Raw genomic sequence first — 12,161 nt, 5'->3', positions numbered from 1 at the left:
ATTTTACTATCGTTACCAAGCTACCGTCATCAGAAGTGACATTGGGTCTGGGGTGAGATTAGGTTTTAAAAATTTCAGCATTTTTTGTAAGACCCTATATCACCTCCCACACCCAATGTCACCCTTGATGACGGTATATAGTATGACTTACACGGAAACTTTGAAAGTGCAACATGTATGAAAAATCCCGATTATTTGATACTCATTGTATAAAAAACTTGAATGTTTAATATTATTTCAAAAATACGTAATTTTGTAATTTTTTTTTCCTATTTTCAAAAATTTGTGATATAGCTTTTGAAATGTATGAAAAAATCCGATCATTTGATACCCATGTTGTAAAAAACTTGTTTTTGTTTTTTTTTCAAAAATGCATTGTTTTGTGAAAATTTCGAGTATTTTAAAAAAGTTGTGTTTTACTTTCGAAATGTATGAAAAAATTCTGATAATTTAACTCCATATCTTAAAAAACTGTTTTTTTGTGAATAACTTTCATGAATGTGAGAACCACGGAGGGTAAAAATGCACCATACTTATGAATATATTCCTTCGTGGTTCTCACATTTATGATCACAATTCACGAATACGGAAATTGATTTTCTTTTTTTGAGTACATTTTTGGAACAATTTTGATTTAGGAAAGTATCATAATTCCCCAGAAAAAGCTTCCAATTTTTATGCTTAAATCTGGACTTTTTTTTTTGAAAAGGTCCAATAAACCAAATTTCCAGTTTTTGCTTTTTGGGTGTTTTTGAAACCGCCTTGAGTCAGGAGTATTAAAAAACACCCAAAAAGCAAAATCTGAAAATAAGGTTTATTGGATCTTTTCAAAAAAACTCCAAAAAAGTTCAGAATTATTGTCCTTTTTTTAGTGCGCATCCTTGTCCTTCTCTGATATCGGCCCTAAATTTTTAATTGATAATATCTTGGTAATGTGAAAGAGCCGAATTCCTATTGAATATTTTATAACATTTGAAGAATATAACTTCACTATTAAAAAATCACAACCTATGTTTCAAAAGAGTTCAAAATCAAAATATGTATAATGTAATCTTATTGAATTCATTAGAAACCAAAACTTCTCTTGTTATTATTTGCTTTATTTTTTTTTCAATTCGATCGAAAATAATCGGTAAAATTCGTTCATAACTTAAACATATCGTACTTCTAAAAGTCATTGATATACTAAATTTATAAAAAAAAAAACAAACGCACCTTTTAATCTAAAAAACAAAATCTGTTGCAAATTCAACAAATCCTGGAATCCCTGCTCATTCACAGTCCACTAAAGGATTGTCTTTTCCGTTCACAACATCAGCTTCCCCTCACAGCAATCTTGCTCTCAATTTCCACGAAGACGGTGCTACCGACCAAGACCATCCCCAGCAGAGATCTTGTCAGGTTCCATCCGTCCGTCCTGCCATCCTTCTTCTTCACGCAATCCCAAATTCTTGTTTTCCCGACAATGGCTTCCCATTTCATCCGGACCGTACCCTTCCGGTGTGCAGAAGGTGGGTTGATTTGGGACCATATTGTACCTAGAATTTGAAAATTGAGACATATCGAATCGCACCCCGGAGAGTGCCGACCGGTTGTATTGGACGTAAAGGTTCCGGGACCCCTTTCGCTGGAGAAACCGGAACCAGCACCGGGTCCTGAGTCTTGTTTCGTCTCAGCGGGGCGGGTGTGCGATGTGGAATTATTGTGGAATAGTTGAAGCCAACGGAAAACGATAGAGAACCGTTTTACATCATAATAAATCAATCAATTTAATGCCCTGTTGCGTTGGTATACCTGGTGCACTAGGGTGTAATATGGTTGTATGGAAAAAAATAAAGTTGTCCAAATTTAGTGAGCACAGCACTTTTTTAGTTCCTTTTGGGGTCCTAAACAACTCCCCAAAGTTTGGGACCGATTGCTGTAGTCCTCACTTTGCGCAAAACAATTCAATTTTCCATATAAATTTTTATGGGGAAAATCTTTTTTTTTTATTTTGATATTAATCAAATCCACGTTTCATGCTATATCAAAACCGGACTCATATTCGGATGCTCTGGAGTGTCCTCTACAACTTTCCCGAAGAGAGTATGGTGCTAGCTTGCCCCTAAAAAAAGATACAGCGTGTTCAAAACTCGTCTAAAACGTGTTTTTTGCTCGAAAATCACGTTTTAGACGAGTTTTGAGGACGCTATATCTTCTTTCAGGAACAAGTTAGAACCATACTCTCTTCGGCAAAGTTGTAGAGGACACTCCAGAGCATCCGAATATGAGTCCGGTTTTGATATAGCATGAAACGTGGATTTGATTAATATCAAAATAAAAAAAAAAGATTTTCCCCATAAAAATTTATATGGAAAATTGAATCGCTTTGCGCAAAGTGAGGACTAAAGCAATCGGTCCCAAACTTTGGGGAGTTGTTTAGGACCCCAAAAGGAACAGCTTGTCCCTGAAAGAAGATACAGCGTCCTCAAAACTCGTCTAAAACGTGATTTTCGAGCAAATAACACGTTTTAGACGAGTTTTGAACACGCTGTATCTTTTTATAGGAACAAGTTAGCACCATACTCTCTTCGGGAAAGTTGTAGAACACTTTCCAGAGTATCCGAATATGAATCCGGTTTTAGTACAGCGTGAGACGTGGATTTTATAAATATCAAAATCCAAAAAATGGTTTTTCCCATACAAATTTATATGGAAAATTGAATCGCTAAGCGCAAAGTGAGGACTAAACCAATCATTCCCAAACTTTGGGGAGTTGTTTAGGACCCCAAAAGGAACTGAAAAATGGTTGTGCTCGCTAAATTTGGACAACTTTATTTGTTTTCCATACAACCATAGTACACCCTACTGGTGCACGTGTGCGCTGGTGGAAATAGCTTTTTACATGGATTCCTCGCAATATCTGTTGAAGGAATGGCTCCGACGATACGAACTGATATTGCATTTTAGAAGAACAGAGATTGAAGGAATTTATTGTTTTCAGTAGAAGGAATCCTTTTGATTGGTTTGCAAATAAGTATTTAGTATTGTTAGAGTTGTAACTGAAAATAGAAAAAAACGGAAAACAAAAAAAAAACAGAAAATAGAAAATCGAAAAAAACGAAAAACAGAAATAAAACAGAAGAACAAGTAAATAGAAAAACAGAAAAAAAAACAAAAAAAAAACAGAAAAAGAGAAACAGAAAAACAAAAAAAATAGAATAACAGAAAAAAACAGAAAAAAAACAGAAAAACAGAAAAACAGAAAAACAGAAAAACAGAAAAACAGAAAAACAGAAAAACAGAAAAACAAAAAACAGAAAAAAAAAAAACAGAAAAACAATTCAAACAATCAAGTTTATCTTGAAATTTGTGAGTTCTTCAGTGTCCAATTCAATTAAACCATAAAATCTGTCCCAGCTATTGCATTCCTCCGAAAATTGACCTCGTAATCTCACCTTCTATTCGTTCGACCAGTTTGTAACTCCCAGTAACAGGATGATTCTACATTTTTGCTTTTTGTCCTGACTCCTTCAGGTGTGTCACCAAAAGTGCGCATCAGCAGTAGTAGCAAAATCCGCAACATCGATTTTGTGTCCAACCTCAGGTGCCCTCCGGACCTCCAGATACAATGGGAAAATAAATTGAATAAAAACGAGCAAAGAATTGAAGAAGAAATTCGAATCAAAACTTTCCGATTAGATTACTGGCTGGCGATTGCGCGATTCTGGGACAGCCACCCACGCTCTCTTAAAAGGGAAAAAAGTACTGTCACTGCAAAGTGGGACAGCAAACAAGCGACTCTCGTAATAAAGTCTATAAAATAATCGAATCTCGGGCCCGGACGAAACGCGACTCGGTGGCTGCCGTAAAGATTATGATTTCATTCTTGAGCAGGGGAGCTCGGAAACTGCGAAAATTTTCAGCATTCCGCAGAAATCGCTTTTTTGTTGCTTTTTCTGAATTGTTCAAGTTTTAAGTGTTTGTTGGAAAAATAAAAAAATCAGAACCAATTTTCCAGGCGATCAGCGCGTTAAACGATTATTTTAAACTTTTTAGAACGCGGAGGAACCGAAAATCTCCCCCACCCCCACCTCACAAAATAACTTTTTTCCAATTAAACCGTCAGAAGCCACTAAATCAGCTGTGATTGACAGTGATTATGTCGCGGCCAATCGCGGGAGCTCACGGGAAAAGCACAACTCCCTAATTGGGTGGTTGACTTTTCCAGTCCCCACTCCCAACGCTCTTCTCCCGCGAAAAGCTCTAAGCTCTATGTTTGGGATATTAAAATTTTCTAAACTAGAGTTTCAAAATTGAGTCACGCAACAAAGCGACTCACTGTTCGTGGGTGGTTTGTTGTGCGATGCAATCAATAATGAAGCATTTTTTGTTTCTCTCTTTTGCGGGTTAAAATAATGTTTGTAAACCTAGCGTGTAGAACAAAATAGTTTTAAAGAGTGGGAGGTAATTAATAATTTCCTCTTGAGTTTTGTGAAAAGTGGTTTTTCAAGTGTCTTAATATTTTTTTATTTTATTTTTTTTTCAATAATACGATCATCACGTCGAAAATAATCCTGTATTCGATAATAATAATAATAATGATGAGATGAAAATTTGATTTCAAAAAAATATTCTATTTTCAGTTATAAGCAATGTAATCAAACTTATATCTGTAAGCTAATACCTACATCCAATTGAAAAGCAGCTAAAGGCAAACTAATGGGAAATTGGACGAGCTTTCCGGTAAAAATATTTTCGAGACTGAAAATTTAAATCTGTCTTATAGAAGTTGAAAAAAACCACCAAAAAACCTATTTTTTCGACATTTTAATTTTTTAATTCGCTGTATCATCCCAAGGATTGGACTTAGGACAATGGTCAATATGGAGATTTTATGTAAAATTCAGGGGGTAGCGAAGAAGCCACCATCTTGGAAGTTCAGATGACAAACACTAAGAAGCAATATTATACATATTACTTTGGTAACACGAAGTGTGTTATCCTGGTTAAACTCAAAAGTACCATGCAAATGTGTAAAACCAAACTGAAAAATGTGTAATGCCGATTCAGAGTGTACGGGTGCACTGTTTGATCGACCCAAAGAAAAAAAGCAAAAAAAGGTAAACAGAAAAATCACTTTTTTCGATATGAATTTTCAGCCAATATTGGGATGGAATCTCCAAGGATATGATAGAATTTACCATCAGCAACACAATTCACGTGTTTTTTCAGACATTTATCGTTTGAATTGCGGGAAATTTGAAAATCAAAAACCCAAACAATGATTTGTTATGGGCTACCATTTGACAGTTAGTGCTTTTGTTGTGGGCTCTCATTTGACAACCGTGCTAATATCGACTGTTGTCAGTTTGCTTAGGTCGGAATAGGGTTGCCATCCCCCCGGTAAAATTACATGGCAAATCGATTCCTACTATTGGTCTTTGAAAATTTTGAATAGTTTTAGTAAATATTTTTTTGTATTTTTTTAGAAGAGACATACCTTCCTACATTTTTCGTCCATTTTTTGTAACATCTTAGGCTATTTCCTCAAAATTTTGAACGAAAAAAAATCGTGACATCACCTAAAATATGACTTTTAAACTTAAAAATCAAAAAATCTCATGGAAGTGGCGTGTATTTTTATTTTAGTGTATTTTTTTTTCTTCAGAAAGCCCATCCAATTTCCTACAAGTTTATCTTTGACCACTTTTTGATACGATGCAATGGCTTCGAGATAGAGTAATTTTTTAAATTGCAAAATACAAAAATATTTAAATAACTTACTCCCTTCTCAAATGTACAAATTGTCTACAAAGCTTCATTGAAATCGGAGAGGGTCGGGTACAAAAGTACCAGAAAAATTCTCGATTTGAGCTGGAATTGCTCGAATAATTTAACTTAAAATCATAAACGGAACACTTTATTTGAATTTAACAAAAGTAACTTTCGATTAAAAATTCAATTTTTTATCCTAAACATGTTTTTGTGTTCATTTGTGTTCTGCAATATTTTCCGAACAACTAAATTTTTTTCCAAAAAAATATAACTTGGCCAACAAATATTTCCTTTTAGCTCAAAACCTTTCGTCTACTAAAACATATTGCAAAAAATTAAAAAAAAAATCAAAGGGAATAAAGTTGGTTGAAATTGAGTTTTGGTGATAAATAGTAATTTAAAGCATGGCATTTTTTTCAGAGTGTAACTATTTTTTTCTGAGCAGCTCAACGCAACAATTTGCCCAAGACGCTAAATCGATCAGAAAATCCTTTACAGCCTCCAAATTTATGTTGAGACTTGTATGAAGACATTAATAAGTCAAAATTGCTTATTTGGATAGATAGAATCGTTAAAAATGAAGAGTTGATTTACGAAATTCTCAAGGAATATCGTAATACAAAACTTGACTTGACATCCTTTTTTAATATAAGAAAAAATCTACGCGAAGTTGACATTCCACAACCGAATGCATATAACTACCAAACAAAGTTTTATAAGTTGATTGTAGAAAACGATATCAAGTACTTTATCTAAACAACTAATCTATTAGATCTAAAGTAACTATTCTAAGTTAAATAATTGTAGAATCGGTTAGTACTTAAGTTAGTTTGTTTGCTCTACCCCACAAATCTCTGTCCAATTAGCAGTGCAAAAGAGTAAAATCAGGTGACAATTAGCCGGTAATTTCACCTGTCAATCAGATCTCAATACACTCCGCAAAGAACAAATTCTGCCGTTTCTACGGCTATATGACCTATTGCGCCACTCGGAGACAAGACTGGTAGCGGCGTTGTTGGTTTGAGCCCCAAAGCTGCACGGGAGCCTTTTTGATGGATAGGCGTTTGTACACTCGTACGTGCGGCCAGGTTGATTGGCAGGTTGCAAATGGCAGGTCATTTTCGTACGGTCTTCTCGCCCTCTTGTAAGGCCCTAATTGCAGCCGATATGAATGAATGGGCGTTGCGTAATGTGTGCATTCTGGCAGCAAACGTGACGCAAAGTGTGCCATAGGGCACAAAGAGTTTGAATAGTTTAACGTTGTTGGGCAGAACTTGGGCTAATTGAGACATGGTGGATTGAACAAATTTAGCGACGAGTTTTAATTTTGACACGTTAAAATAATTTCGATATCGTTTCTTTTCAGACAACTTCTCGCCGTGGAGCATCCGGCGCCGTTCCGGACCACCGGTCCGTCGCAGCTCCAGCGAGCGTTCGTCCCCTCCGCGGGTGACCTCGTTCAACGGGCAGCAACCATCGTCAACCCAGCATCACCACCCGACTCCTCGCTTCATCGACACGATGGCCCTGCGAGGCAAACAGGCTCGCCGAGATTCCAGGGCGGTGTTTGACGAAGAAACGTCCTCGTCGTCATCGTCCAGCTGTGGAACGCTGCTCGGTGGGGGTAAGATGCGACCACGTGTTCCTCCACCACCTCCGCCACCGCCGGCAAGTTCAACCGGGTCGTCCTCACCGGATCAGCAGTCCATCACGAGTGCGAGCACCGTGGAGGGTGGGGAAGTTGGATGTAAGAAGTACGAGAATGAGATGATGGCGGGGAAGTTGAACGACCCTGAAGAGAGTAACATTTATGAGGATTTTTGCTTTGATTTGAGTTCGGGATCGGAACGAAGCAGCGGGCGTAGCTCGACCGCTTCGCGAACCGTCGTTCAGGTGGCGTCGACTCCTACGGCGACTTTCAGCAAAGAAATCGCCGCCGTGCATCGGCTGGAGATTCGTCACGAAGATGAAGACAGCAGCTACGAGTCGATGGGTCAGAAGAAGACTTCCATTATGATCACCGGTGACGATTGCTACTCGACGGTCAACGTGGACGACGACAACGAAACGCCACTGTATCAGTCTTCGGTGGTCGTCAACGACGACGTCGTTTGCTCGCCCGGAATTCACCAAACTTCGTTCAACACCGTAACGATCAGCGTCAACTCGCCAACCTCAACGTTGCAACATCCGCGGCACAAAGCCGATTCGACGCCCAACTTTGACGAGCAGAAGAACAACTTTCTGAACAGTGCAACGTCCATCATCCCGATCGGCGGAACCACTTCGGTAACAGTAACAACTCCTACGGCCGAGCCCGAAACGCAAGCGGCAGCTGTCCCGAAATCACCCTCAACCGGCAAGACCTTCATCAGCCTGGACTTTGACAGGGTGACGGCGAGCTTGCACGAATCGTCCACTGCCACCACACCGGAGACTTCCGTCGATGAAGAGCCGGAAGCAAGCGTAGACGAAGATGACGCGCCTATTTCGATAGTTCCTAGTGGCGACGAACACGTAGAAGCAGTGAAGCAATCCAAAGATGAGAGCGTGGACGTAATTCTGCGCAATCCGGTGGAAGCGGTTAAGCGAAATTTGGTGCCGCACATTTGTGGCAAGTTGGCAGCGGCACGGGCGGAAGCTTCGACGGACGCGGTTGTCGTCAGGCGTCCGAAGCTGGACAAAGACATCAGCAAGCGGAACAGCTTCATCGCGAAGCTGCTGGAGGACCCGATGCTGGGTCATTTGGCGGAGGGGCTGGACTACGAGCTTGTGGCGAAGCTGATCGAGAACTCGCTGATGCGGTTGAAGGAAAGTCGCACCCAGCTGGACATGAGTGGAACCAAAGACGAGGACGCGGTGTCGCGGATGATTGAGGAATCGCTGGTGAAGATTCAGGAGGAGCGACAGAAGTTGGAGGGGAAGAAGGGGGGAGAGAAGGACAGCAACCGGAGCAGTATCAGCTCGGGCAACAGCTACGGCTCGGCGGCGTACGAACTGATGGAGTTTGACGCGAGTGGAGAGCTGAGCGATTGCTATCAAAGCTGTTCGAGTGATCTGACGGTAGATGAGGAGCAGAACGCGAACAGTTCACGGAGCAAGTTCTACCAGATGCTGGTGGATGCGACGCTGTCGGAGATCGAGATCAGCACGGCGAATGACGACGATCATCACTACGAGTCGATCCGGTTGAACGCAGATCCGATCTACGAAGAGATCAGTGACATTCCACCACCGCTCCCGCTTACAGCTCCGCCGATCGTGGACGACCTCGACCGGGAAAAGCGCAACGCACGATCGATATTCGAAGGCGCCTCCAAGTATGACATCCTGTCCTACCTGGTGGACGCCAAGGAACGCGGCATCGCCCAAGAGGAAGCGTACAACTTTCAGTTTGGCAACGCCAGCGACATCATCCTGGAGGAGGAAGAAGACGAAAACATCACCGACCTGCGACACCACCAGCGACAAATCTCCGACATCAGCAGTCGCCTTTCGCACATCTCCAACATCAGTGACTCCAGCGAGGACACTTCTTCGCTCATAGCCCAGCGAAAGGCGTCCGAGATCGAACGCAACGACTCCGGTGTCGGCTCGGAAACGAGCAAAACCTCCCGCTCCAAGTGGCAAAACCCTTCCGCAACCTCCTCCCTCCTGGACAAGATCAGCCCCATCCACCTGTGCGAGGACTGTGACGGCCCGGTCGAAACCCAAATCACCGAATCCGGCGTCATGTACGCCCCTCTGGTCTGCCGCAAGTGTGGCAAAAAGCGCGCCGAACGCAAGGAGATCATCACGGAAATCGTCGAAACGGAGGAAAAGTACGGCCGCGACCTGCAGATCATCCTCGAAGAGTTCTACCAACCCATGCTGGTGGCCGGTCTGCTGAGCCAGGATCAACTCTCCGCAATCTTTTTGAACGTGGAAGAATTGCTCGAGAACAACCAGTTCCTAGCGGAGCGGATGCGGGACGCGCTGGACATTGCGAACGAACAAGGCGACGAGGATCTGCTGACGGTCAGTGCCGGCCGGATCTTCCTGGAGGCGGCACCGATGCTGCACGCGTTCGAGAGCTACTGTGTGCGACAGGGCGCGGCCAGCTTGCTGTTGGCGAACCTGGAGAAGGAGAAGGAACTGCTGAGGATCTTCCTGCGCGTGTCGCAGATGGAGAATGCCGTGCTGAGGCGGATGAACTTGAATTCATTTTTGATGGTAAGTAAACAAATTCAACTGTCCTTCTACACAATCTAACCGGATCAACTTCCCCACAGGTTCCCGTACAACGCGTCACCAAGTACCCGCTGCTACTTGCCCGACTCTTCAAGGTAACACCCGCCCACCTGGAAGGTCGCGAGTTACTCAAACAAGCACAAGAAAAAATCGAACTGCACCTGAACCACATGAACCGCGAGGCCAAAGACGTGCCCACCAAGCTGTGGCGCCGGATCTCCTCCGGCAGTCCCGCCGGTCGGCGTCTCTCCTGCGAGCTGGACATGATCAACATCAAGCTGCGCAAGATGGCCATCGACGTGCTCGAGTGGAACACCGAAGAGGTCCGGTTCGCCATCGAGGGTCGTCTCCTGTTCACCCAGCCCAACGACGGAAACTGGAAGAAGAGCCGCACCATCAAGCTGACCTCGATAAACGCCCTGCTGGTGACCAATGGAAAGGTAAGACCCCCTTAACCCTAACCTAAAAATTTCAAGCATTGCACCGGGTCTTTTTTGCTTCCCTCTTTCAGCCAAGTCCCAGCTACAAGCCGGACCGGGCTTCGACGGAGCTGTTGAACTTCCCGCGCCACACCGGAATCCGCGAGGCGTCGCTGCTGCTGGTGCGCGAGAAGAACGGCCGCTACACGCTGCTGCGGGAGCCGCTCTACCTGGACCGGTGCATCGTGTGCACCGAGAACGACTGGGAGGACTACTTTGAGCTGCAGGAGATTCTCTCGAAGGAGTCGTTCATCTTCAAGGTGAGTGTGGTGGGAGCAATACTGCTTTTTTTCACAATGGCCGGGATCGAAAGACTCATTTTGCTTCCTCTTAATTCCAGGCCGAGGATGGAACCAAAACAAAGCAGTGGTACAGCCAGCTCCAGTACCACTCCCAGGGCATGGGCACCTGGCGGAAGCGGCGGAACGCGCTGGCCAACATCATGATCAACGGAATGATGACGCGAACGTAGTGCCGTGTCCGCCCGCAAAACTTGTTTTTAGATAGTTTGGAGCGCCGATAGTAGTTGTGTAGTTAGAGCTGTAGTTAATTGTAAGAAGAAAACTAAGGATGATGAGTGAAAATTGTAAAATGAAAGTGTGGAAAAGTCTCTGGATTAGCCGAAGAGGAATTTGAAGATGTGACGAAAGAACGTTGAATTGTCACAGTTCATGAGAGAAGACTGGGGGTTGCATACCCACAGGCGATTCCTTTAATGAACTGTGGTACTTTTGGATAGAAATCATGCCCAGATAGTTTGCCAAAATTTAAAAATCATCCTTTTCGTATTAAAATCTCCTAAATTTATTTAACTTATTGCAAAATCAATTCACTTCTTTCAATCATTTTTCATACTTGTCAGCAATGTAGAAACTCAAAATCAAATGAAAAAACCCTTTAAAAAGATGTAATTTGCGATTAGAAACTCAATGTTTTAGCCCCCCAATTATAGATTAGTTAAAACAAAATCATAAAACTATTTATTGTGAACCAATTTCCACACCCCGATTTGTGAATGTCCCCGAAAATTGCTTTGTTTTGAGTAGTGTAGAGTTAGTTAACCTTTTAAGTAGGTATTTAAACGCCCCGTTTTCCCCGTTTCTTTTTAATTGAACCCCTTTTCGAAAAGCTTAACAAGCAGCAATTGTATACTATTTAGTAAATGTATTTTACTTAGCATTTTTTTGTCTCCTCTCGTTTGATTTTCTTTACTATTTCACAATTGAATTTTGCGCGTGTTGATTTCCCAGCGTGTGTGAAACAAATGTATAGCGGATATAAGGCAAAATTAGAATTAAATAATCCCTAAGTTTCACGCCAGTCGCTGGTTGAGAGTAGCATCCTGAAGAAACACAACGCAAAACAATGGCAAAGTAAAATCGATGAATCTGTAATCAAAATGAATAAAAGTTCTGAAAAATTTATGATGCATTGGTATTGTTTATTTTGTCCGAAAATCTAGAGTACAAAAACAACTATTATATAATTATTAACAATTAAAAATCAGGCTGGTACACATAATTTTTAAAGGTTTTGTCTTTCACCCTTCAAAATCGTCCCGAAAAATCAGGGGTAAAAAAATATTTTTTTTCAAAAAACTTCGAAATTTCAATGGAAATTCCAGTGCAACCAGCTGAAATTAGTTTTAAAAGCAATTACCAGCGTTTAGAATCATTTTCAATATGATTGGGTTTA

At 41.7% G+C, this 12,161-nt stretch overlaps 1 protein-coding gene across 1 annotated transcript in view; it reads left to right on the top strand.

Annotated features, from left to right (window-relative positions):
- The window catches only part of LOC6047431, a 228,287-nt gene extending 216,397 nt beyond the window's left edge, over window positions 1-11,890 (top strand). Inside the window, exons 5-8 of the mRNA XM_038261651.1 lie at window positions 7,124-9,969; window positions 10,029-10,427; window positions 10,499-10,726; window positions 10,807-11,890. Of these exons, the coding sequence (XP_038117579.1) occupies window positions 7,124-9,969; window positions 10,029-10,427; window positions 10,499-10,726; window positions 10,807-10,938 (3,605 nt within the window). The 3' untranslated portion in view covers window positions 10,939-11,890. The remainder of the gene's footprint in view (window positions 1-7,123; window positions 9,970-10,028; window positions 10,428-10,498; window positions 10,727-10,806) is intronic.
- Window positions 11,891-12,161: the final 271 nt, after the last annotated feature.

Source organism: Culex quinquefasciatus, chromosome 3 (genome assembly GCF_015732765.1).
Source record: "Culex quinquefasciatus strain JHB chromosome 3, VPISU_Cqui_1.0_pri_paternal, whole genome shotgun sequence".
Classification (NCBI taxonomy): Eukaryota; Metazoa; Arthropoda; class Insecta; order Diptera; family Culicidae; genus Culex; species Culex quinquefasciatus.
This window is presented reverse-complemented; position numbering and strand designations above follow the sequence as displayed.